Source organism: Zonotrichia albicollis, chromosome 10, assembly GCF_047830755.1.
Source record: "Zonotrichia albicollis isolate bZonAlb1 chromosome 10, bZonAlb1.hap1, whole genome shotgun sequence".
NCBI lineage: Eukaryota > Metazoa > Chordata > Aves > Passeriformes > Passerellidae > Zonotrichia > Zonotrichia albicollis.
Genome location: NC_133828.1, coordinates 26,358,086 through 26,382,074, shown reverse-complemented (window position 1 = coordinate 26,382,074; position 23,989 = coordinate 26,358,086). Strand labels below are relative to the sequence as shown.

Genomic DNA, 23,989 nt, shown 5'->3' with positions numbered 1-23,989 from the left:
ACTATAATGATATGATTTGCAACTCAATTGGATTTTCACTTTTAGCTGAATGTAACACTGTTTTATGACACTCAGATAGTTGTAATAGATCCATTTATGGCTACTTGCTTGCACACAATAAATAAACCAGTGTCTTATTTTTATGGAAAATTTGTGCAAACTTTGTATAATGTTAAGCAAGGGCAAGAGATCAAAAAAAACCAAAAACCCAGAAAAAAAATCAATATGACCTGTTACTATTCTTCCTATTCTTAATGCTTATTCAAGAAGTTAAGTTATTCTAGTCCACACAGAGTAATTGCAAAGCCTGGATTAACACTGTGGATTTATTGCTCTTCCAGTATGAAGCCTACTCTGGATGGTATTACACGACATACATATAATCATATAATGGCACTTTTTTGCACTTTTTTTTTTTTTAGCTATGATGCTTGTGCAGTATTCTTTGCCATTCTAATTGCTGGGCAAAATTAAATGTGATTCTGTAAGCTCAGCTTGCAGTTTTAGATCCCAAGAATTCTGGAGGGACAGAAATCCTATTCTCATGGCTGACTATTGAGCTCAATGTGCAACATCATCTATGCATACCAAACCAGATATGAATATAACTGGAAGGCAGTAGTACTGTTTTTATTTACTGGTGTGTTGATTCTTATTGTGAGTTCCTAGTTTTAATGGGGAAATTGGGATAGTTTGTGTTGAGAGTAGTATCTAATTTTATTTTTTTTCCAGTTTATTACTTCTTGCCCTGTGCAAAATAGAGACAGGAAATACACTTATATTATTCCTTTACAGTGTCCTTTTATATCCTTTAAGACTGTTACCATGTTGCCTCTAGTCCACTCACACAGAAACCATTCTGAAATACCCAAAATTGGACATGGTGCTTTAGCTGTGGCCTAAGCAATACATAGCAGAGCAGAGGGATTATTTCTTGTGCTCTGCATGTTATTATCCTATTTATGCATTTCAAGATCATGTTGCTGGTTTGCTTTTTTGGCTTGTTGGAAGCTTTCCTTTTTTGTTTTGCTACAATGTGCTCAGATGTAGAAAGATCTTTCTAATGCATGCTAGATGTTGTACATTCCCAGGACAAATGTCAGTTATTTTTGAAATATGTCAAAACTAAATTCTGACTCTAATTTTAACCTTCTACATGCTTATTGTGAGCAACACTACATGACTTGCCAGAGATTCCAGCTGCTTTTTTTTTGGTCATTTTCTAAGCAATGCAATCACACAGAATATTCTGATCTGGCAGACAGAGCCAGAATGCTAAAGTGTAGAACAAAGTGTATTATAGTTAAATTATTGTAAAGAATAACCATGTGCAGACATATATTTTCATGCTTTCATATAGGCTTCTGCACACACAAACACATACTATGGGATAAGAAAAGCAGAGTAAAGTTCTGGGGCTTAGTTGATCTATCTTATGCTGCCGTGCCTGGGCTCCATTTTCCATTTGTTTTGGTGGAGACTGCTCAGTGCCTTTTATTTTAAGCAGGAAGTCAACACTACATATTTTGTTCAGTCAGAAATAAATCTGAATTTTAATTTCTTTGAAATCTAACCCCCATAGTTGGCTGGATCTAAGAAATTCTTGACTGTCATTTGGATGTAGTTCCATCCATGTTTCTTAGAACATTTTTATATCCTGTGCCCCTTAAAAGTTTCCTTCACCTGTATTTCAGAAGGAAAAGTATTTCTTAGCCTAAAAAATATTAAATTGTTACTGAATTTCAAATTATAAATTCATGGTTATACAAAACTAAACTGTGACATTTTGTAAGGTTGTCAATACATATAAATGTATTATTTCATCTGACTAAAATGTGCTAGAGATGGCTCAAAAGTTGGTTCAGTCTCAAAGAGAATTGCATCACAGGCAGTTGAGTCTTACACAGCTCTTCCTCAAGTAGATGAAAAAAGTTCTCTGTATCCACACAGGGAATTCTAAATTTCCAGCCTACATACATAGACTTTAGTATCTATGTATCTTTAGTATCTATCTTTTGAAATCAACTGGACTCCAGAAGAAGGTGAAGATTGTCACAGCAGGGATTTACCTATATTATATCTATAGGTGTTACAAAACTCTCTCCCCTTCTCTCTCTAAAGACTAGCCTTTACTAGGTGCTGCAAAGGCAGATATCATGTCTTAAACATTTTCCCCATAATCTTTATATGCAAACCTTCTGATTGATGAAAACTCACTTGAGATGAACTAATCATCTGGTACTTTGCAATGTCAAACATTTTTAACATTTGATGCATTTTCAAGTATTTCTGGAAGCACAGAATGGAGTATCTGTTGTTTTGGCATTTAGTAGTAGTGATCTGGATCTATATGATGGCAGTGTATTACTTAAAAGAAATCTGGATAACTGCTTTAAAAAATGTTCTTTGTGGAAGGAATGCAAAGACAGCTTCAAGAGGGCTTAGAAATGTGTTTGGCTTGTCTGCTGAGAGACTTGGCTGCCCATCAGTCTCTTTTATACTTTTGGGTTGGAGTAATGTGTTTGCTTCTAATAATGTAAAAACAACTCCTTTTGTATATTTCCATGAGATCAGTACAGATTCATTCTTATAGTTCATTGAAGTTTGTTTGACAGTCCGTTGAAAATATAATTGCTGAATCATCACTGCCTGTCCATTATGAGTAAATCCCTCTTACCTTTTGAACACCATGACTCATTTTGAAGGATAAAAAAACTATTCATTATTGTTATTGCTTCTTGGCCTAAGTGGCTGCCCTGAGTTTGAGATCCTGCAAACAGTTTCTGTTGGAAAAGAAGCTCACGATAAGAGCAGAGGATCTCTGTACAGAGCTGTATTGAAGAATGTTTGAATGTTTCATTATGTGCATCTAGGAGGATCTAAACAACAACAAACAAATTCTTTTGCCTGTACCATCACCAGGTTTGAGCACAAAATGTATGGAAGTTTTTCTAACAAACATTTTACTAGAGCTGTCTCAGGCTATATTTCATGTTTTTCCTTTTTTCCCCTACTTCTTGTGTTTCTCTTGTTTCTCCCTTATATAAAGGTAGATAGGTATTTCCTGAAATCACCTCTGGCCAGTGCACTTCAAATCATTGCAGTCTCACATGGACCTTTGGAGTGAGTAGAGGTGTTTACATTGTGAATTGAAGGCATTTGTTTTAATAACCTAACTAAACTTAAACCATGCAAATACTCTCCTGTATCAGCTTGGAAGAAAAGAGCATGGTGTCTGTGACTATTACCTGGACTATATTAAAAATTTACTATCTACTATAAAAATTTAGTATCTTTTCCTTCTATTTTTAATGTTCTATCTTCTCCATCTGTCCAGACCAGCAACCTTGCTATCATATCAGGATTTTTTTGTTCTGTTCCCAGGTTATGGATTTGTCTGGAAAGTCTATGCCTCTTTTTTGTGCACTGACCACCTTGTCTGTATAATTCTTACAGGGTGTACTTTTCAAAGCACATTGGTTCTGGACTCCAAAAATGGTTAAGTAAGGAAAGCAGGGAAATTATGCTGCCATGAGATTGCTTCTTCAGGCAATATGAAGTATATAATGCTTTGACTGAATTAATGAGCTCTGTATTTCACACTGCTCAAATTACATGATGAGGGAGTTCCTATCCGGCCAAGAACTAGCATTGAAACCCTGCAAACCCAAAAGTGTTTGTGCAGATTTGACCCATCAAGCTCTCTCTTTCTGTCTAATCTGGCAGAATCATCCAGGTAACCTGTGAATAAGCCTAATTATTTCATTGTCATACAGCTGGCTGAAGAATACAGGCACAAAGTGGTAAAATTTTAGTTTTGGTTTCCTGAGATATAAAACTGCCTTCTGTACTTTGAGCCTCTTGAGAGCCAATCTCCAGACAGCTTTCTCCTATTCTCTGTGTTACCTCTCACAGTTTCTTCCCTCCAGTTTTTCACTTGTATCACAGCTCACCCCTTCCCCTTCCCTTTCCTTCTACCTCCTCCCTAAGCCCTCTCTTAAGCTTTAGACACGGTCATCATCTTTGACTCCATCACAAGTTATCTGTAAAGCTCCCAGTTCTCTCTCACTCTTTTCTTCATACCCTGTATCACACAATTCCCACAAGCATATGTGGGCTTCAATTCTCCGCCCCACGTGCTAAGTGCAAGATTTCACTTACCAGGAGGCAGAAAGGTGGTCTAAGGAGGGCCAAGTTTGGATACCCTTGCTTTTATTCCCCAGTGGCTGGAAGACTAGGACTCAGTGGTGGGGATCACAAGGCAGAGCAGTACACAGTATCCTACTGAAAGATGCGACAGTTTGGCCAGACAGTGGTGGTTTCCTCTCTTGTTTCAGGCCATGACTCAGTCTAAGCCAGAAGCGCAGAATATGTGATAGAAATTGAAAATTGTATGACTAGAGACCAGTTAAATCTGTAACTTCACCAGTAAGACCTCCCCACCTACCTAAGGCAGATGACATATTCTTTGCAATGACTTTCTGTGTTTTTTATGAAAACCGGTCAGAATATGAAAAAAAAAAATAAATGCTTTTCTAAACAGCCCCTAAACCACAACTTTCTGGAACTGTTTGGGTCCTGCTGGACAGCTGTAGTTGCTACTTTTCAGACAGAAAAAACCCTAATATTTTTGAAAAAATGGATGTTGAAACCCATATAAAATGTTCTTAATCATTCTATTTCCCCCCTTATATTCCCAACGCAGAAGCCTATCATTCTAGCAGAAGTACATCACATTGTCAGTGGAAATTTCACCCAAGGAAGGATTTCGTAATAGTGGGTTTTGCAAGGCACATTTGTAGCAAACAAATGCCAACCATTCCTCTTCTCCACTGCAGGATAATTGTGTTACAGTGAAAGGCTTTTAACTATGAATCTGACTGAATTGCTCAACCCCCCAGGAGACATTCCTGGAACATGAATTTCAGTCTGGCATGCTGAACGCACTGTTCCTGCAGCTGCTGCTACCACTGACCAGATACTCTGTAGGAGGGGAGCACTGTAAGACAGTGGTGGCAAAGCAATCCTGAGAGAGTGTGGGAGAGAACAGTGCTGCTTCAGAGCAGGAACAGCATTCACTAAAAGCTTCAGCTTAGATTTTAGAAGTGTTATACACAAAACACTCATCTGAGTAATAAGAATCACTGATTGTCATTCTGCTCTGATCACAGCCTTTTAACTGCTTCATTATTTGGTTTATCTCAGCAAAAAAAGTAAAAACTAATGTGCTTTATAATTCTTCTGGTTATTTTCAACCACAAAATCAACTAAATTCTGTAATGTATTGTACTACTTACAGTGATGAAGAACTGTGCATCAAGGACTGCCCTTTCTCAACAGTGTCTGGTATATAGATTTGTTTAATGAACATAAGCATGGAAAGGTGCTTATTATGGAGTACCTGTCATAATTTTGATTAATACTTACGAAAGCATGTTGTTGGCACTAAGCTCCTGGAATCTTACCTTTTGCTTTTTATCTTGACACCCTGCCCAAAAGAAATGAAAAGGTCCTGTTGCAGCTCCTATTTTCCTTTGGAAAACAATAGAGAAACATACTCAAATAATATTATTCTCTTATTCTAAATTGTTGAATACATAAGGAAAGGACACAAGACTTAGAGAGTCCTTCTATGGATACTGTCTTTTATTAGATTTTTATCTGATGCCAATTAGTATACTTCCTTTGTGTTCCCAAAGTGAATTTACTCTTCAGAAAGTTCAAATTAGCATTTTAAATGCTCTCAGTGCAATTTAGGAAGCCCTGTGCTGCTTAGAAGCCTCTTCTCCCTTCCTTGGGCTGACCACTTTCCGAGCAAGGGAAGAGTCCTTCCAAGAACTAGTCCCAGCACACAGTGCTTCAGGTAGTAAAAGACAGTAAAGTGAGAACAGTGTTTTAATTTCTCATTGTATCATCTGTGTACCATGTGTACCAAACAAACATGTACCAGCATGTTTGTGTGATTAATTCTTTTCTCTTTCTTCTTTTTTTTTTTTTTTTCTTGTTCAGGAAGAAGTAGGTGCAAACCTAAACAAAGCAATGGGAGACAGGATACTCACAATGAAGTGACTCATTTCTATTTGGCCAGTGGACTGAGATGAAAAGCAAAAGATTTCTGAAGCCTTATGACACACACAATCACTATCCTCCTCCTCTAAAGGCATTTCCAGGAACAGTAACGCATGAGAAAACCTCTAAAACTGTTTAACAGCATCTTTCACATGATCAACTCAAACCCAGGGCTGAATATTGTTCTGATAGGCAAACTATTCTAATGCACAGGATTTCAGAGTTGTGCTGGAAGATAAATGGATGGGCAGGGGCAATTTCAGGACACTCACCCACTTTGCAAGGTCACAAAGTCCCAGAGATGTAATGGTTTAGCCATGCTCATAGGAACACAGGTGCCCCAACAGCCTGAAAGAGAGAAAATGGGCAACGTGACTGGTTCAAACTGGAAGTCTTGCAGCAACAGTCTTTGACACGTAGGATGAGGGAACAGGCTATAGGGTCAGGGAAATGGGAATACTCTGAATAAAGGAAACTCATGACACATGAGAGAAATAAATTCTTTATGGCTAACTGGGATCAAATGAGCTCTCTTCAGCTTTGAGTGGGCTGTTATAAATGTAGCGGGCTTTGTTCTGGTGCTGTAACTCAAGGGGGACTTCAAGCATATATTTGCAAAGAAGTATAATATATATATATATGATATATATATGTAGTCTATTGAGGCATTTAAACTTTGTAATTTCCTCTGAGAACAAAAATCATACTTTATTTGCTGTTGATTTTAAAGGATTCTTCAAGAACACAGGATAAGTGCTACAAAGAGCTGCCTTTCTCCATTCTGATTTGGACTCTCTGAGATCTGCATGGTAATAAACAGCTGGGTAATAAACCCAGTCATTACTGGGTACTGGACACGATCCCAAGGTGGCATTGCAACTGCATCCTCAGGCAGCTCAGCAGGAGGAGACCCAAGCAGTGTTTCTCACCTGAGCTCCACTCTCCATGAACAGAAATCCCTTAGCTTGAGAGTCAAAAAGTATCATTAAGTGGTCCAAACAGGTCTCAAATCCAGATGATGGGGATTCAGATCATGTGAAATTTTGCAGTCTATACTTGCCAGGTATATACAAGATGTAAATGTGTTTTCAGCTCTCACATGGTAAGAACACCAGAATGAAACAAAAATTCTGCTCAGGGCTTAACATCTAGAAGACATTTCACTTCAAAAATCAAATTTTTGAAAAGACGTAGGAACTTCTGAAACTCATTATTGATTGGTCTGATACACAAAATCTGAAAAATATTTTCCTCCATCTCCCTCACTCTCTTTCAAAAGGGCTTGGGATATCATGTATCTATTTTCTGGGCAGTATCAGGAAACCCTCCAGGCCTAATGTGTTTTCTGCTTTCAAGCCTAGTAAGAGTGATACCCACTTTTCTCAAGTTTGTTGAATGACACACGTACTGGTTGCAGGCACACAAAGAACATTTTGGCTCATGGGATTATTTCTAACCTAAATGTGGCTCTTGGTTGACTAGAAGAAAGAGAACTTTTATTGTCCTGAAAAGAAGCCTCCAAAAAGCTGCTGGACTGCAACCAAAGAGGAGGATGACAGGCTGAGGAGAACACTAGGCTTGTAATTCTTTTATTTCTCATTTGTGCTGTTTACAATTCAGAGAGTTCCTTGTCTTGTTGGCAGGTCTCTGAACAAGCTCAGCCAAGAAGCAGCCTATTTAGCTTGCTTTTGTTTAAGCTCTTTTTACCTGTAATAACAACATTTAGGGGGATGTTATCTCATAAGGGCAGAAGTTGTCTCTTTAGAAGCCTTCATGTTAAGTACCTGTCCTACACAGGTACAATCACAAGAATAAAAAGAGCATAGAAAGGAGTTGTCCTCTCCCAGGTACAAAAGAAACCCTGTAAGTGGGAAATCTCAGTGATGGGGTGTAATGTGTGTAGCCCATACAAATATGATTACTACAGAACAAGGGCAGGGCCTGTGTAAGGTTAATTGCTATGCCTAATAACATGCATTCTCCAACAGAAAACAGAATAGCTAGATACAACTGGGGATCTCAGTAAACTAATCAAAATCAATGCAGGTCAGCACTAAAGCCGTGAGATGGCTCACAGGACCCCAGATTGCTCAGGTATCTCATCCTGTTGGTCAGACTCTTAAAGAACTGTTTAAAACAATTATGGTTGATGAAAATGGATTTTTTTCAAAAATAAAAAATTTCTTTTTTTTTTAGTGAAAGTCAAGATGATGCCTTTTTCATGTTTATTTCAAAACATGAAAACATGGCTAAACCAGATACTTTTAATTTATATTTTTTAAAACTGTTTTTTTTTTAATCTGAAACTGTGGTAAAAATTGTTATAGAAATCCAAACTCCAGAACTGCTCCAAGAAGTAATTATAACAGCAAATTAAGGATTTACTTAAGTATTATTTGAATGTATCTATCATTCTGTATCTTGACAATCTGAGGAAAGAGATAGAGTATCCTTGTTACATGTTAAGGTGATGAAGGCAGAGACATTGTCTTTGCTTCCAAAGTGCCCAGCATATTTTAATAAGATGGTGTAATATAGCCATGTGGGCAGATATATTTTTTCCATTGAAAATCTCATCTATTTCCATTTAAAAAATGGAAAATATGAAAAATGTCTACCAGAGTCCCTCAACAATTAAGCAGTAACTGTACATTTTCATAAGCAAATATATGTATTTTTCCACATTAAAGCTAATTTGATGTAACATCTGTGGAAAGCAAAATACACTTCTTTTGTAGTTTTAAGGATCTCCTGGTATTTTTAGATTTAAAGTGCTGTGATGAAATGCATGTAACAGGTACAACCTTGCAGAATTTCCATCATATTGGCATTATGAAGTTTTTTAACTTGAACATTTCGCATATTCCAAGGCAGCAATTCACAAAGTTGGTGACTTAATTTCTGCTTAAAATTCTGAACTTAGAAGTACATTTGAGGTGCAGCCCTTATCTTTTTCAGTGAATTTGTGAGCTTAACACTACTCCTTAAGCCAATGGTAATTAATAGCTTATAAAGTATTTTTCACTGCTTTGTTTTGCTTAGTTGTCTGAAGACAGAGGCTGAAATATTGGTGCAGGTTGTAAAAATTTATAAACTCAATGTGGAATAACTCATGGGATAATTAGCATGGCATTCTCATGGAGCATGTATTATCGACTGCCCAGATCTCTTCATAGTTGAGAGGGGTAGAAAATTCAGCTTCTCAGTAAATGCCTATACAGCTCATTGATATAAACCAGGACAAATACCATCCTGTCCGTGAGAAAAGTTGTGTCCTGTATAATACTGAACATTCTACTAAAATTTCTAGCTTAGCCCAGAACAGTAGCTCTGCTACCTTCCTTCATCCAGTGGAACCCAGAGAAATGGGAGAAGGAACAGGATCATCAGGGACAAAGAAACAGCAGGACAAACATTTTGCATACCATTCTGCCTCAAAGTAACAGACCATGACCACAGGACTTCACAGTGCCAGTGCTATTATATCAGGAAGAAGTTTTTCTGACCTGATTCAAATAATGGTTTATGGTGTCAGGCACAGATATCCAAGTCTGTATTACTGAGATGATAACACTGCCATTGCCTGTGATAAGGTCCTTCTAAGTAAAAAGCCAGTTTCATTTTAAAAAAAAAGTAATTGAATAAACATTTCTTTAATTAATTACTTATCTTCTCTTTATAATCATGTGGAACTATTTGGTGTTTTTGGAAAGGTTGTGCCTGGATTCAGCATTATCAAACCGTTCCACTGATATTTGTGGTGACGATGATTCAGATTCAAATTGGCTTTTTAAAGTTTTATATATAACATGTTGCACATTAGTGAAATTAAGCTTCCAAGTAAATACAGACGTTTCAGTTGTGGGCTGGGGGGAGGAAGAGATTTGGTAAATTGTGCTTCCGAGTCCTGAACAACCTAAGTGGTGTTTCTGCATTGCCTGGTTACCGTTTCTGTTTAGTTGGCAATGGTGTTCACTGAAAATATTTTAGTTTCTGCTCCTGACAGCTACAAATGTGCTATGATCATATGTAATCTTATAAACTCATACACTGTTAAGTGGATGCCCAATACACCTCCTCAAATGTGAGCAGTGGATAGCATTGCCAAGTTACAAAGTCAATATTGAACAGCACAGTCATGCTCAGCTAATTTACAAAAAGTTTTCACTGGCTAGTCCATTTCTTCAGCTGTTAATAGTCTAGCCTGACATATGTAGAACAAAGTTCAAAAGCAAACATGAACAATTTGCTAGACTAGCTGGCAGAAGCCAGACTGCACGAATGGCCTCAGGAGACTGACGCTGACTTTATGCCAATTTCAAATCTCTGCTCACTCTCCCAGTTTACCAAAAAAGCTACTTTTCCTTTCAGCCACACTGCTAAGGGCAACATGCAGAAGTCTGGTATCTGACTAATGCTCACCAAGTGTTACAAGGCTTGAGCAGAGGGAAATATGCAACCTTGTGACCCTGACTCAGAATAGCCAAACTCCATCTGCTCTGAAACTTTAAATGGTAAGAACGCCTCCATTTCTTACTGGACATATTTGGAGGTAAGGACTGGCAATGACTGCTGTTGTGTTCATATTAAGCTGCAAAATTTTCATCCAAAAAATTGGAAAAAAATTCTTCACTTTTCTGGGAAAAGTTAATCTTAAGAGTTAAAGACAACCCTCAGAGTTGAAGCTTAAGTGATGTGTTGGATTTAAATGCAATTAGGAGTCAAAAAGTAACAAAAGACTTGGTTGTATTGTGAGCTGATGCAACTCCACAGTTCAGAGAGCTGCAAGAACACAAAATGTAAAAGGAGCGAATGAATCTATTTACTACATACAGGCAAAAATGTATAAACATGACTGGTGTAATGACATATCACACATGCCTATTAGGACTAAAATATCTTTGGAATTTGAAAAGTTCCCAGGAAGCATTTCACAACTCAAGGAACTGCATCCAGTACAGTAAAATCCTGTGAGATACTATTTTTACTATTTTGAAAAGTAGAAATAGACTAATCAGAGTGTTTAAAATTAGTGGTACCTTATCTTGAAAGGATCATATGATCACATTTTTTATCTGCAAATGGAAACAGTGAGAACTACTTAAATATATACAGTTGTTTCTGAGACAAATATATACAAATTATTCCAACATTCTCCAACTTTCTTGGAGCATGAATCATCTTTCATGAAGCTTTCTGTGGTTAAATTGTGTTCCTTTTAGTCATGATAAATTCAATATTTTTCCTTTTTTTTTTTTTTTTTTTTTTAACACAGGATTTTATCCAGGGAAAGCTCAGAAACTGCAAGTACAGAATTTCACAAAACCAGAGAAGAATGAACAGGTACTATACCTTACAGCATATTGAGCATAATAATCACCACCTGATAGAATCTTTCACAGCAAAATTTGTTATGGTCCATGTGCTGGTATTTGTTGCAAGAAATCCTTATAAGAGTTATGTTAAAAAACATCAATGAAAAATACCAGTGATTCCTCCTTAAAAAAACCAATTTATTCAAGTAAGTGTCAGTACTCCTAAAGCCATGTGCTTATATCCACACTGGAGTATGCCTGAAATCCCACTGACATTTCCCCCCAAAATATCAATATAATGCTTCTTTCACATCTGAAAAACTGGTTTAAAAAAGAAAAGTAAGTTGCATAGGAAATACTACTAACCATTAATTATGATCTGCAGTTTAGGATTGGTTCAATTGTTTTGTCATTTCTTAGTCTGATAGTTGTCAAGTTTGTGCATCTTGCTGACTTCTTTTAATCTAACACCGTGGAAACTCTAATCATTGTGTACCTCTTCAGAGGACGGGTGCCTTTGGCTATAGTCAGAGACCATCCTTTTCTACAGTGAGAGATGATTTATTTATTAAATGAAATAACTTCAATTCCTACAATGCTTACAAATCACTGATAAGTAGATTTACTGTCTGTAGTACCTTTCACATTTGGACCTAAAAAAGTGGACAATAATGTCAGAGACTTCTTGTTGTCACTTTTTAAGCCATTACTTTTATAGTGATACAACAATAAAAACTTGAAAGGAAATTAAGAAAAAATAAGAATAACACCCCATACCACATAAAGACTTCAGAATATATACATTTGACCATCTCTATACTACTGAAATTGAAGGAATTCTCAAATTATCTAATGCTGCACATGTGTAAATATCTTCAGAAAAGAACGTGAAGTGTTAATTACTCTTTGCTTGTGTTTAAAAATAATTTGTATATCCTCTTTGACAACATCTGGAATGATAAGTAAAGTAAGAGCATTTGGCTTAGAATAATCTAAGAATATACTTCCATTGCCCCAGGCATTTATTTTCTCAGATTTATTTCCTCCAGCTATGTTTCCAGATTTTTTTTTGTGGTTTCCATATTACTTGAAAAAGTTAAATCTTTTACTGAAAGACTTTTAAACCCTGCTTTTGAAGGCAGGAAAGAAGGTTGGCTCTTTTTTTTAATAATTTTATTTTTTATGACAATTTAGTCGGAACATTTTGGGTGACAGCCAAAGGCCCAGCTACCTCCCACAGGCTCTTGTCCAGCAGCCTGTGAGCTGATAGCTGGATCTGCTTTCAAACAAAGTCTGATTTAGATTTATCTAACTTCACCAGTCTAAGAAGATTTTCTGTTTAGCAGGAATTGAACAAGCCCAGTTTCAAAAATGAATATACTTCTTTTTGGATACTTTGTTTTGAAGAGGATTTCTGGAATTTTCAACCTAAGCTTTTCAACACATTTCTCAGTCAGATACTCTTTTCATTTGATACATACCTGTGCAGTTCACTTACAAGTATTCATTCTTCTGTCTACTGTCTGTAAAGTTAAATTTAATTATGATCATAGAGAGAAGAATTAAAACATGGATAATGCACACTGAGGAATGGAATTCACTTTGCAAATTATTTTCATGGAAGTGTTGGAGAAGGTAGCAGGTATTCACTTTGTACTGATAGAAACAGAGAACAGCTCTTTTTCTTGCAGTGAAATATTAAACACCAAAAAAATGAATAATAATAATAATGATCTTTCTACAAAGGGTCATGTTGCTGATATGGTCACCTGGTCATACATCCAAATTCACATCCAGCTCTTTTTATTTAATTTACAAGAAATCTAGAAAGCTGTTGTTAAGATTACATACAAATCCTACTTTTTGCACCATGAGGAGATCAGTGATTTTGTTTAAAACTAGAATTAGGAAAACAAAAATGCCAAGGCCATAAGGCACTAGTCTAAATTAAGGCACAGTAACAATTTAAAGGAAGCAGAAGGAAAGTATTATCAGAAGAGATAGAAATCTCATAAGCTTCTTGGACTGCAAATGCTGACAAGTGAAGTACAAACCCATTACTTTTAAATTCCTTGTGTATAGTGTCTTATATTTGAGGTGCCTGCTATGGCATAAATATTCTTCTGCCAGAAAATGAGCATAATTTTCATAAACTGTGCTTTTGAAATAATTGAACATGTAAAGTATATTAGAGCATAATATTAGTTCCTCTGATTTCATGTCCTAGCAGTTGCAAGTGCAAAAGCATCACGCAACAGTGTCATTTATACCAAGCACATTAATACTCTTGGAATGCTTGTAAACAGTAACAAAATTCTGGCAAGTTTTGTGCCTACAAAGCAAATGTTTGTATATATTGTACCCAGAAGCCTTTAAGGTGACAGATTGAAGATTTTATTCACTTTCTCCAAAATCCCATGCAGGATAGTGATTAGCAATGTTGTCTCTATCACCCAAATTTATCGTTGACAGGATCTGCAGGGCCAATTCTGCATAACTTTCATGGGTGTAACATCTGTATTCCACTCCTACTTCAGTCTCACTCGAGTTAATGGCAAAACTTCTGTATCCCTTAGGGTTTTTCTTGGTCTCTTTGAACCATATGAAAGCAGAGCTGCTAGCTTGTTATGGATCCCCTGTCAGACTGCTGCTGCATGCTTGCTTCCCAGAAGAATTTGTAAAAAACAGAAGCTTTCAAGGTTTTCTCCTTCCAGTGCCCCATCCATCTGTTAGCTTTAAATAATATCTTATGGATAAACTTACACAGGTACCTTTGTCATCCGGGAGTATGCAATGGGTTTGTAACAGAAGCAGCTCAAGGAAGGAAGACTGCCTGTTGCAGTGCTCTGTAATTCTGAGACTACTGCATTGCTAAAGCACGTACTTAGTAGTAGTGGATGCTTCTTACTAAATATTGTTGCTAAATATAGCTGTATTAAGTCTTCCAGACTCACCAGTGAGCAAATGTAAGAGCCTTACCTTTTAAGTAATTAAAGTTACTACTCTAAAGCCACCACTCCACTGCTGTCTAAGTCTGGAGTTTATGTGCTCAAGGCCTTAATACTAAAACTCAAGCACATCCTGAAAACAAATGTGTGTCATAAACATCAGCATAGGTGCACTTCACCACTGAGGATAACACTGTGACACCACATATTTCCTTTGTAAAGAACAATACCAATCAGCTAATGCCTGAAAATTATTTGGAAGGAAGTGAGTGTAGCACTGCAGCATTTTTATATTAGTTTGGTCTTGCACAATGCTGTCCCTCCTTTCCTTCCTGCCCAATACTATTTTAGAAATATTCAAGGTTTTTAAAAGGGGCCAGAAAACAAGAGCCAGGACTTGATTTCCATACTAGTAACAAATGGCAGCTGTAGGGCAAACACAAAATGTTGCGATTACAATCAGTGCCTTTTTTCCTATTGAAAAGACTCTTCCCGTATTCACATAGAGTAAACTCAAAGGAAAAGCACAAAAAAGACATTTTCTCTTCATACTATTTCTTTGGCATGGATAAGAAGTATTTAAAGTACAGCAGATGTGCCTATGCTGTACAATAAAAATGGAGTCTTTTATAACATCTGTTTAAACATTTTTATTTCAATACATACATTGCTGTAATTGGACAGTGGCATGCAATCCTCATAGTTTTCTTTCCCAGAACTATGTGAGTTTCAAATATCTAAATGTTTTACAAGTTTATAATAAGATGACACAATCGTTCTTGGCTTAGTGAAGGCAAAACAAAAAATGCCTTGACATTTTGTAAATTTGTACAATTTGCATATCTCCCTGGTTTATCTGGTAGCAAATATTAACTGAAGCATTTCAGGGGGATTTGTGTACTATCCTCAGAATAGAAGTATTCTGTAACATCATCTCTTCCAGTAAGAAGAAAGCCTAGAAAAAATCAGTCCCTCTGCCAAAGTGAAATGAGATTGGTTAGTCACAGACAATGTGTGCTTATACAGTCTACATCACTCAAAACCCCAAAACCTGAAATGTTCTATGTAAGTAAACCTGAAAAAGATCAACAATATAAGTGAATCAGTGCCTTGCTTTTTTTGAATTTTCCTGGAATCATTCAGAAAGACCTGTAGTATCTTTATCCCAGATCCACATTGATTTCACCCCAGGAAACTTACTAGGTTGTTTTGTAAAAGGCATAAACATAGCAAAACGCTTCAAACCTTTAAAATGCATTGTTTAAAAATCTTTTAGTAAAGGTGTGCTTACAAGTGTAGCTATTTTGAGGGACTAAACTACTAAGGAGAGCAAACATAGATACTTTTATAAACTCCTCTTTCCAGAGCTCTGCTAAGGAGGAAAACAAGAATGGGTGCATGTGCTTCTAAAAAATATCTACTCATTTTTTGATGAGTACATGGCTCATAGGTTGGTCAATTTTAGCCCTCATGATGGGGCTGCATCATATAATCATCCCTGGGGATTGTGAAAGCCTGAAGGCTGTTGGATATTCTGAATATCCAGTGAGGGCTGTAAGCATGCCAGGAAGGTCTTCTGAGGGCAATATTGCTGGGCTGCACTGAGAACTAGCCCATCCCCATCCTGCAGGAAAGCAAAATGATCACAGGGAATCCTGGAGTGAACTGTCCCCAGAGATCCTCTTCCATCCCAGCCCTCGGAGGCACCCACTAGACTGCTAGAGGAAATATTCATATGCAGTAGGGAAAGATGGCCAGTATTTTTGTCATATATGATGTGTATCTGAACAACATTAAAAGTGTGAAGTCTAAATCTAGTAAAACCCAACAGGATGGACTTAGAGGCTAGAGCTAAATATAAAGCCAGACTCCTCTCAGGCATGTCCAGACTCAGAAAAGAGACAACAGACACAAATTGAAGTGCAGGGAATTCCACTTGAACTTGGCAAAAAAAACCCCTAACTATAAAAGTGATTGAATAATGTAACAGGTTACATTGACTAGAAGTAGAACAAGAGCACAAAAATCAAAATGTCAAAAAATGTTAATAGGCACTTTTTGAGTAATGAAATGCAACAATGATACCCTGCCTTATCAGAAGCAAGCTGTGGCTATGTGAGGATAATAAAAACTTTTGGCAATTGTCACTTTTCTTTCTCTTTTCAGGAACACTTCCAAGTAGGAGGTAATTGATGAGCCATCACATCAGTGAGGAGGTACTTCCGTGCTGCATTTCTTGGCTGCTGCAAGAAGCCCAGCTTCTTCTGTTTAGTGCCTAAGAGGTCTTTCTCTCCTGTTACTTTCCTGGTGATAACTTAATTTCATTTCTTTATCTGCATCAAATTTTCTCAGTAAGATTCTTCTCCATAGCAAGATTCTTCTCCATAGATCTCAAGAAATTGAGATCCTCTAAAAATTTAAAGTCAATGCACTCCTCAGCAGCAATCTCTTTCCAGTCTGCTGCTCAACTCTTACCCTCTTTTTGTGCTGGCTTCTAATTTGCCTTATTCTTTGCTTTTGTTTATCTATTCTTTCCATCCTTCCACTATGTATGAAGCATTAGAAAAATAGGCACTTCAAGATAATGTGCTGCTGTTAGGCAGCTGAACATTGCAACTCTCAGGGGGCAAGGGAGCATCTGAAATGTGGAGTCTTTCCTTCATCAGGAAAACAAGAGAACACCAAAGAAAACAGAATTTCTGTAAAAAGTTTGCTATATGTTGTCCAGTCTCTGCTTAAAGCTTTCAGATTTGTGTAACTTTTCTCTAGAACCAATATAACTTATATGTGAAAAAAGCCCCCCTGCTTCAAACTAGGGAATTATTTGGTTTATGCTACTGTGGTGTCATTAATATATTTTTAATCCATGGTCTTGTCCTGTTGTTTTTACATGCATGAAGTAGCACCTCACAACTGCTATTCAACTATGTGGCTGCTGTAGCTGGGTTTCCTGTTACACAACTCAACACTCTGGTTTTAAACCAACAAATGCCACCTGCCTGTACCAACCAGGAGGCAGCCCACAGTCAAGGCAGCTTCTTTTCCCACTTGCTAATTGGTTCACCCTTTTTTTTCTCAGTCAGAATGCATTACTAGAGATGCCTGTGCTTTATTCAGGTCATTCTTGGTGTGAGTTATTTGCAAGTATAAGCCTGCAAGCAAATTCATTGTAGGTGTATTTTCCAAGCTGTGAGAAGAAGACTATAAGCATTACATATAACCTGAGGTGTACCATGTAATTTATAACATATAAATAAATTATTAAATTTGTCTTTCTTTTTTCATTTGCCAAATATCATAATTTGATTTTTATGGGCATGTGTTGGTGCCCCCAGCAGGTTCTTAGAAAAATTAAATCTGGAATCCTGTGAACCAAATGTTGCAGAAAGAATTAACTTGTTTACTGTATTGTGATGAATGGAATAGCTGCATTGAGTGTATATGAAGCTGCACAATTAATTACTACATAAATGACTTGTCAAGTGCAAAAGTGTGTCATGCATGATCTTTACCTACAGCAGACTGTATTGCATTGTAGAAGTAAATATAAAGCTCTGAATGCTTTCATTATAGGACTTCTGGGATGCCAACTACAGTCCTGTTCTTAGAGTAGTAAAGAACACACAAGCAAAAAGGAAATCTCAGACTTATTAAACACCCTGGACTTTCTTTGCATGTATTTATGAAATAATCACTTGCACCAGAATAATTTTTGAATTTGATCTGAATTGCACTCATAGTAGTGTATCTTTTTTACTGAAAGAATTTACAGAAAATAATTAAAAGACCTGTTTCTTTAGTCACTGCAGATCACAAGTCATTATTTCCTATAATGTCTAATTAAATTACATGACTTAATTATATAGGACTAATTCACAGAGCTTTTTAGGAGTGCTTATTTTGTGATATGTATAATGTTTTACAGCTCTCAATTTTACAAACAAGGAATCAGTGTGACAGCTGAGCCATTGGGAGCTAGAGAAGGAAGGCTGTTGAAAACACCTTTCACCCACATGACAGAAATTTTATTTGCCTGGAATCGAAGTAACACATTCCTTTTGCACTTGAAAACCTCAAATTATAAGGGGAGGTGTGGTAGTCACATAAATAAAAGTGTCTACTACTGAGAGGTTGTTTTGTGAATTATCACAAAGGAGTTCTGAGAGAGTGCAGTCAAATGATTTTATGCCCCATATCTCATGAATAATACACATACAGAAATAAATAGAAGAATCTCAGTGTCTTGACATTGCATCAGTCTTGACATTGCATCAGAACTTTGTTTTTTAAGTGTCTATGCATCAATACAAAAAAATTAGAGAAAAAATGGATACATTTGACTTCTGGAACTGAAGAGAAGTTAGGAGAAATGGGGAACAGAGCAGGAAGAGTAAATGTCCCATAGTGATCAAGCAATGTTGAAATTAGATTTGGGTTTGAAGGTGTATCTATCTGTATCTAGCAGAGAGAACTGACACTAAGTTGTGAAGATAAAACTTGGCTTGAACAGTTAAAATATGCTCATCTGGCTCTGCAGGTAAGCAAAACCACTTTTTTTTCAGCCTTTGATGAAAATCTATGAAATATAGCAAAGCTGGCAGGGAAGGATAAAGGAATAGGAAAGTAGACATATAGACAAGAAGAATTTTCATCTGCTTTTGTACTTTGGGTGAAAGAATTACTAAATAATTACAATCTAATAATTAATTCTGTTAGCCCTGGTAAGTATGTTCCAGAGAAAGTGAGACAAAGAGCTGACAATGCAGTGTGGACAAGGCACACTGGAGTTCCCAAGCACATGCTTTGTGTTCTAAATGAACACTTGTAGGGTGAGGCCCAGAGGCAGCACAGCTGCTTTCAGGCAGTGAGGAGCTGAAATAACCTGTCAGGCTCTTGTGGGGATGTGGAGAGCCAGCCCAGCACTCCATGAATCCCATTCCTATGACTGGGCACAAAGCCCAGTGATTCAGCCCCTGCTGATCAGTCTGATTTGGGTCTGTTAAGAAGCACTGATGTGTCTGCCCTGTGCTCCCAGAACAAGGAGCAGGCTGTGTGGCTCCAGTGTGGCACCAAGTTCTACTGTCTCCCAAATATTGTACTGAAAAGGGTCACAGTGCAGTCTGAGCCCAGCCTGCCTTGTACCTTAGGGAACTGAAAAGTATTTCCCTGATATTTATCACCTTGAAATTCCTTATGTTGTCCTGGGTTCTGCATACAAAAATTTGTTTTAACACAGTATGCTGATGTGTTCATAATAAAGCAATGATAAATTAACATTTATTAAATGCATTAAAGCATTACATCTTCAGAGAACTATACTACATTATCTACTCTTAATTACTCTTGACAATACTCCTGTGACTAAGTTAAAACTTGTTTATTTATTTCAATAGACTTTCCTGTGAACTAACTGGGGAGTTATCCTGAGTGAGAAGAATAGGAACAAGAAAAAGAACACAGAATGATACAGGAAGGAAAGGAAGTCCTTACTTGTGAAACTCTCTTTCTAGGATACTGTATGCTGGTTTTTTTGCTTAGCACTGAAGAGGAGAATTGTTATGTTGCTCTACAGGGCAGTTTTATTAATACATGCATTAGTTTAAAGTATGTACATCATCACATCTTTTGCAGCCCTCACAGCATACAAATCTAAAAGAACTCAATGCAGGTTTCTGTGTCTTTATTCCACTACAGGCTGATCACTCCTCTGAAGCCCACAGGTGCTGTGTGTGTACAACTGAACCATTTTGGTTCCTACAACCCTAACCACACTGAATGTGGTGCTGCTCTGTTCTAAATATGGATCACAGTCCTGTCAGTCTCCGTCTTTCTCCCAAGACTTCTTTGCTTGAGGTAGAATTCATGTGCTCATTCTGGACTTCTACTGTTTAAATTGGCTTCCATACACCATGCTTAAAATCAGCTTCAGTGAAATTATTACTGCAGTTACTTGAAACTCCTTGAAGTTTTTGGTATAATTAGTGGTATAAAGAGTTTTCCACAGTAGCTCTTCTTTGTAATCTATTACTGTGTAATCTTAATAAACCAAATAAGTAATTTTATTTCAAGCTCCAACAACTATGATTTAGTCTTTTGGTTCATATTTTTCACAGCAAATTTGAAGAGAATTGAAGAAAATTTATTTTTTTCTGGAAAACTTAAGCAAGATCTCATTGGCTGCATTTCAGTAAAAGTGAGGGAATGAGTATTTGTACTGGACAGAAAAAGCAAAGAAATAGGCAAAGTACTAAATTCAGAATGATTTGCCTTATGTCCCATAATGCAAACAGCAGTTTGGACCCTACACATTTGAACTCTTATTCTTACAGGCATGGCATAACTTGCAGGCTGGCTAATTTTGTTTTCTATAGTTTAAGGGGTTCTTAAGAGCATGGCCCTGTAACTCCTTCCTAAACTGTGGGAACTTAAAAGGCCAACTGATCTTTCACAGACCTCAGCTGGCAATTCTCCATTTCTCAGCAGCAATCACCTTTGGAAGCAGCTTCCATTTTAATTTTTTGGCTGCATTATCACATCTCAGATTCTAAAAAGTCCCATTAGCCTTCTGTTCAATAAGGAGAAATTAAATCTCAAATACATTTTTTAATAATATTTTTAATACAAGTGCATAGCTTAAGAATGAGCACTGTGAGGCAGCAGGAGGAGGTACAGGGTATAAACTAATGAAGTGTGCTTTAGCATTTTCATTCTAGTATATGTTGTCACAAGGGAGTGGGCACTTGACCCCATTAACATAAGGCCAGTACTCTGAAATTACATTTCCTAGGCTTGTTATGGTCTGAATTCTTAAGAGTCACAGGAGAATCTGTATTCTATTTGACTTGTCGTGTGAGATATATGATGCTTATTTGGTACTTTTCATTTCAAGAGAAAATGAACTGTCCTGGGGTCAGGGATTTCTGATTACAATAGTCAGGAGCTTGTGACATTTCTGTGCAGTTTGGAGACTCTCTGGTTGACACAGGCTGATATCTGAACTACTCAAATATTTATTCCTTGCTAAGTTTCTCTGAGAAGTTTCACTGGTGTCTTAATTAGAAAGCTACATGATTACTCATAATACAAACGCCAGAGTTAATTTTGACTGTCTTGCTCTAATTGTTCTCTAATTGGGACACTTCCGAACGAAGTATGGATGCAGGCAAGGTTCCCGGCTCACTCTGGGCATGTCTAACTTACACAATCCATAAAGCGTTAAAGTCTCTTTTAATGGTTACTCCACAAAAAGATATCCGTCTTTGAGTGGTGTCTGCCCACGGCCAAGCACGGGAGCAGCATCCCCTTTTTGCCGACGCGCACTGCGTTCCTTGGAAGCCGAAGTACTGCTAAATACAGAGCGCTGTCCCAGGGCAGGACCCTTGCTGGGCCAAGGGCAGAGTCACGGCACCGACGTGGGTTTTGAGAAGCGGCACTGCTGGAAATCGCTGCGAGTAGCCTCCGGCCCCGGCCCCGCTCCGACCAGCCCCGCTCCCGAAGGAAGGCGGCGCCGCTCGGCTGCCCTCTGGCGGCCGGGCCGGGGCGCGGCTCTGGTGAATGTTAATGTTTTATAACGGAAGTACAAAATTAGGGAGTTTTATTGATTCATCTGTCATGTACGCACTGTGTTATAAATCATTAATTTGATTGAGAATTTAGAGCTGCTTACTTTTCAAGCTCTGGTTTTACTGGCTCTCAAACACTTGCATATTGACAAATGAATAGCATTGATTTTCCTCAAGTAGATTGATTACTTAGATGCAAAAGATTATCTTTTTTTCTCCCCCATGGACGACAGCAAAGGAAGAGCTGCAGCTTTGATCTCACTAACTGGAAGCCTCTTCTATTCCTCTGGCATGTACTTTAATTTTTTTTTTTTTTTTGAGGCAAAAGGAAAGAATTGCCTTTTGTGGTATTCTCCTCTGCTATGCCAATTTCTTAGCTGTATCCATTTAGCAAAAGGGATCTTTAGATACATTTCCTTAGATTTTTCATCATACTGTTCAGTATCCCAATGTTAAAAGTTATTTCTTTTAAAGTGCTAAAGAAACTGTGACAGCAAGGCAACCAACTAAAAGGCAGATGTGAAATATGAAGTAGCACATGTATTTAAAAAAATTACTTGGTACAACCAAAGAAATCACAACAGAGGGTAGAGAACATAGCCCATGGAGAAATCTGAAAGGCACTGGCATATGATCACCATTGGAATTAATAATTTGTCCCCACACTGTAGAGCAGAGGGGAGTTATGAGCCTGAAGGAAGGCACACTTTGAATTTTACTCTGCTATCATCTATCTGTAACCCCAAACATCCAGCTGAGATTCGTAGAGCCTCCTACCCTTCTCAAAAGGTACTCAAGGCAATTTGTGTTGACTGTAAGTGGAAGCTCATGCTCATAAACTGATTACTTGGAAGATAGTATCTAGAACCTGAAACAATCTATAGAAACTATTTCACAGGAAATATTTAATGTAGAATTTGCAAAGCAGAGAGAAATGCTGTTCTTCCTTCCTTTCATAATTCCTTCCTTTCATCATCAGTTTTAAAATCACATACACATGAGTATCATTAAAAGCCCTGCACCTTGCAGGCCACACACACACACAACAGAAGGGTGTGGGCGTGTTTCACTGTACACTAAACTCACCCTTCTCATGCTATGTGTTGGGTTCCTTCCAAGTGCCAAATCCTCTTCACAGGCTGCGCTGCCCAGCTCATTTTTCACGTACAAGAAATGAGAGCTTAGCACACAGTTTCATGGGAGATGACAGCGGACTGGAGGAAGGGTCCAGGGAAAATCCTGAAATGCGGACTACACCTTCCTTTCACTCACCCACTGTGCATTTATTGCTGGGGGCGGGGGAACGGGACAGTGCTCTGGAGCGCCGATAAAATACTCCTGAGCTGCTTATGGCAATTACAACGCTCGTGTTGCCCCTCCAATTGAAACCAAGTCAAGGTGAAGCAAGGGGAGGGATCACTAAGCCGGGTTCAGGTGCGGGCACTGAGGAGCTCAGGGAAGCCACCTTTTAGGAGGGGAGTGACTTTCCGCCCCCTCCCCGGGCCGCTCCCTGCCGGCTGCACTGAAGCAGGGCCGGGTATCTCGGCCGCCGCAGGTCGGAACCCGTGAGGGCGGTGGGCCGTGAGGGCGGCGGGCGGCCCCTCTCGGCCGCTGCGGCGGGGCCTGGGCGAGCCCATCGCGCTGTGCGCGCAGGGAGGGAGCGAGGACGGACGGACCGACCGACCGACCGGCGCGGGCGGGGAGAGCCGCCGCCAGCCGGGTGCACGGCAACCTGATCCCGGTCCAACATGGTCGCCGCTCACGCCTCCCATTCCTCGTCCTCCGGCGAGTGGATCGCGTGCCTGGATAAAAGGTATCGGCATCTTCCCAGGAGCCGCTGCGGAGGGATGCTGTGTGGCTGCATGTGTATGTATGTATGTGTATGTGTGTGTGTGTCTGCGCTGACACCCCCCCATCCCCGCTCTCCATCAGATCCTGCCTTACATAAGGAGCGTGCAGGTGGGAAGGAAAACGCCTGGGGGAAGCCAGGGCGGCGGGCAAGGATGAAAACTAGAAATACTCCGGGCAGCAGAGGGGACAGGCAGTCCCCACAGGGAATTCTGCTCCCCGCCGGGAAGATACTGCACGTGGTGGA

General features: G+C 38.4%; 1 protein-coding gene and 1 long non-coding RNA gene across 4 annotated transcripts in view; both read left to right on the top strand.

The window, feature by feature from the left end:
* The window catches only part of LOC113458871 (uncharacterized), a 33,371-nt gene extending 12,928 nt beyond the window's left edge, over window positions 1–20,443 (top strand). The window contains exons 2-5 of one of the 2 annotated variants that reach the window (XR_003379538.2): window positions 10,441–10,583; window positions 11,345–11,412; window positions 16,499–18,869; window positions 20,027–20,440. This is a non-coding gene — a long non-coding RNA (uncharacterized LOC113458871). Of the gene's footprint in view, window positions 1–10,440; window positions 10,584–11,344; window positions 11,413–16,498 lie in introns of both variants that reach the window. The other variant, XR_003379537.2, reaches the window with a different exon arrangement.
* A 2,737-nt stretch (window positions 20,444–23,180) lies between these two features.
* The window catches only part of RAPGEF4 (Rap guanine nucleotide exchange factor 4), a 141,819-nt gene continuing 141,010 nt past the window's right edge, over window positions 23,181–23,989 (top strand). Inside the window, exon 1 of one of the 2 annotated variants that reach the window (XM_005484068.4) lies at window positions 23,181–23,707. In XM_005484068.4, coding sequence (XP_005484125.2) covers window positions 23,643–23,707 — 65 coding nt within the window. In that variant the 5' untranslated portion in view covers window positions 23,181–23,642. The remainder of the gene's footprint in view (window positions 23,708–23,989) is intronic. The other variant, XM_005484069.4, reaches the window with a different exon arrangement.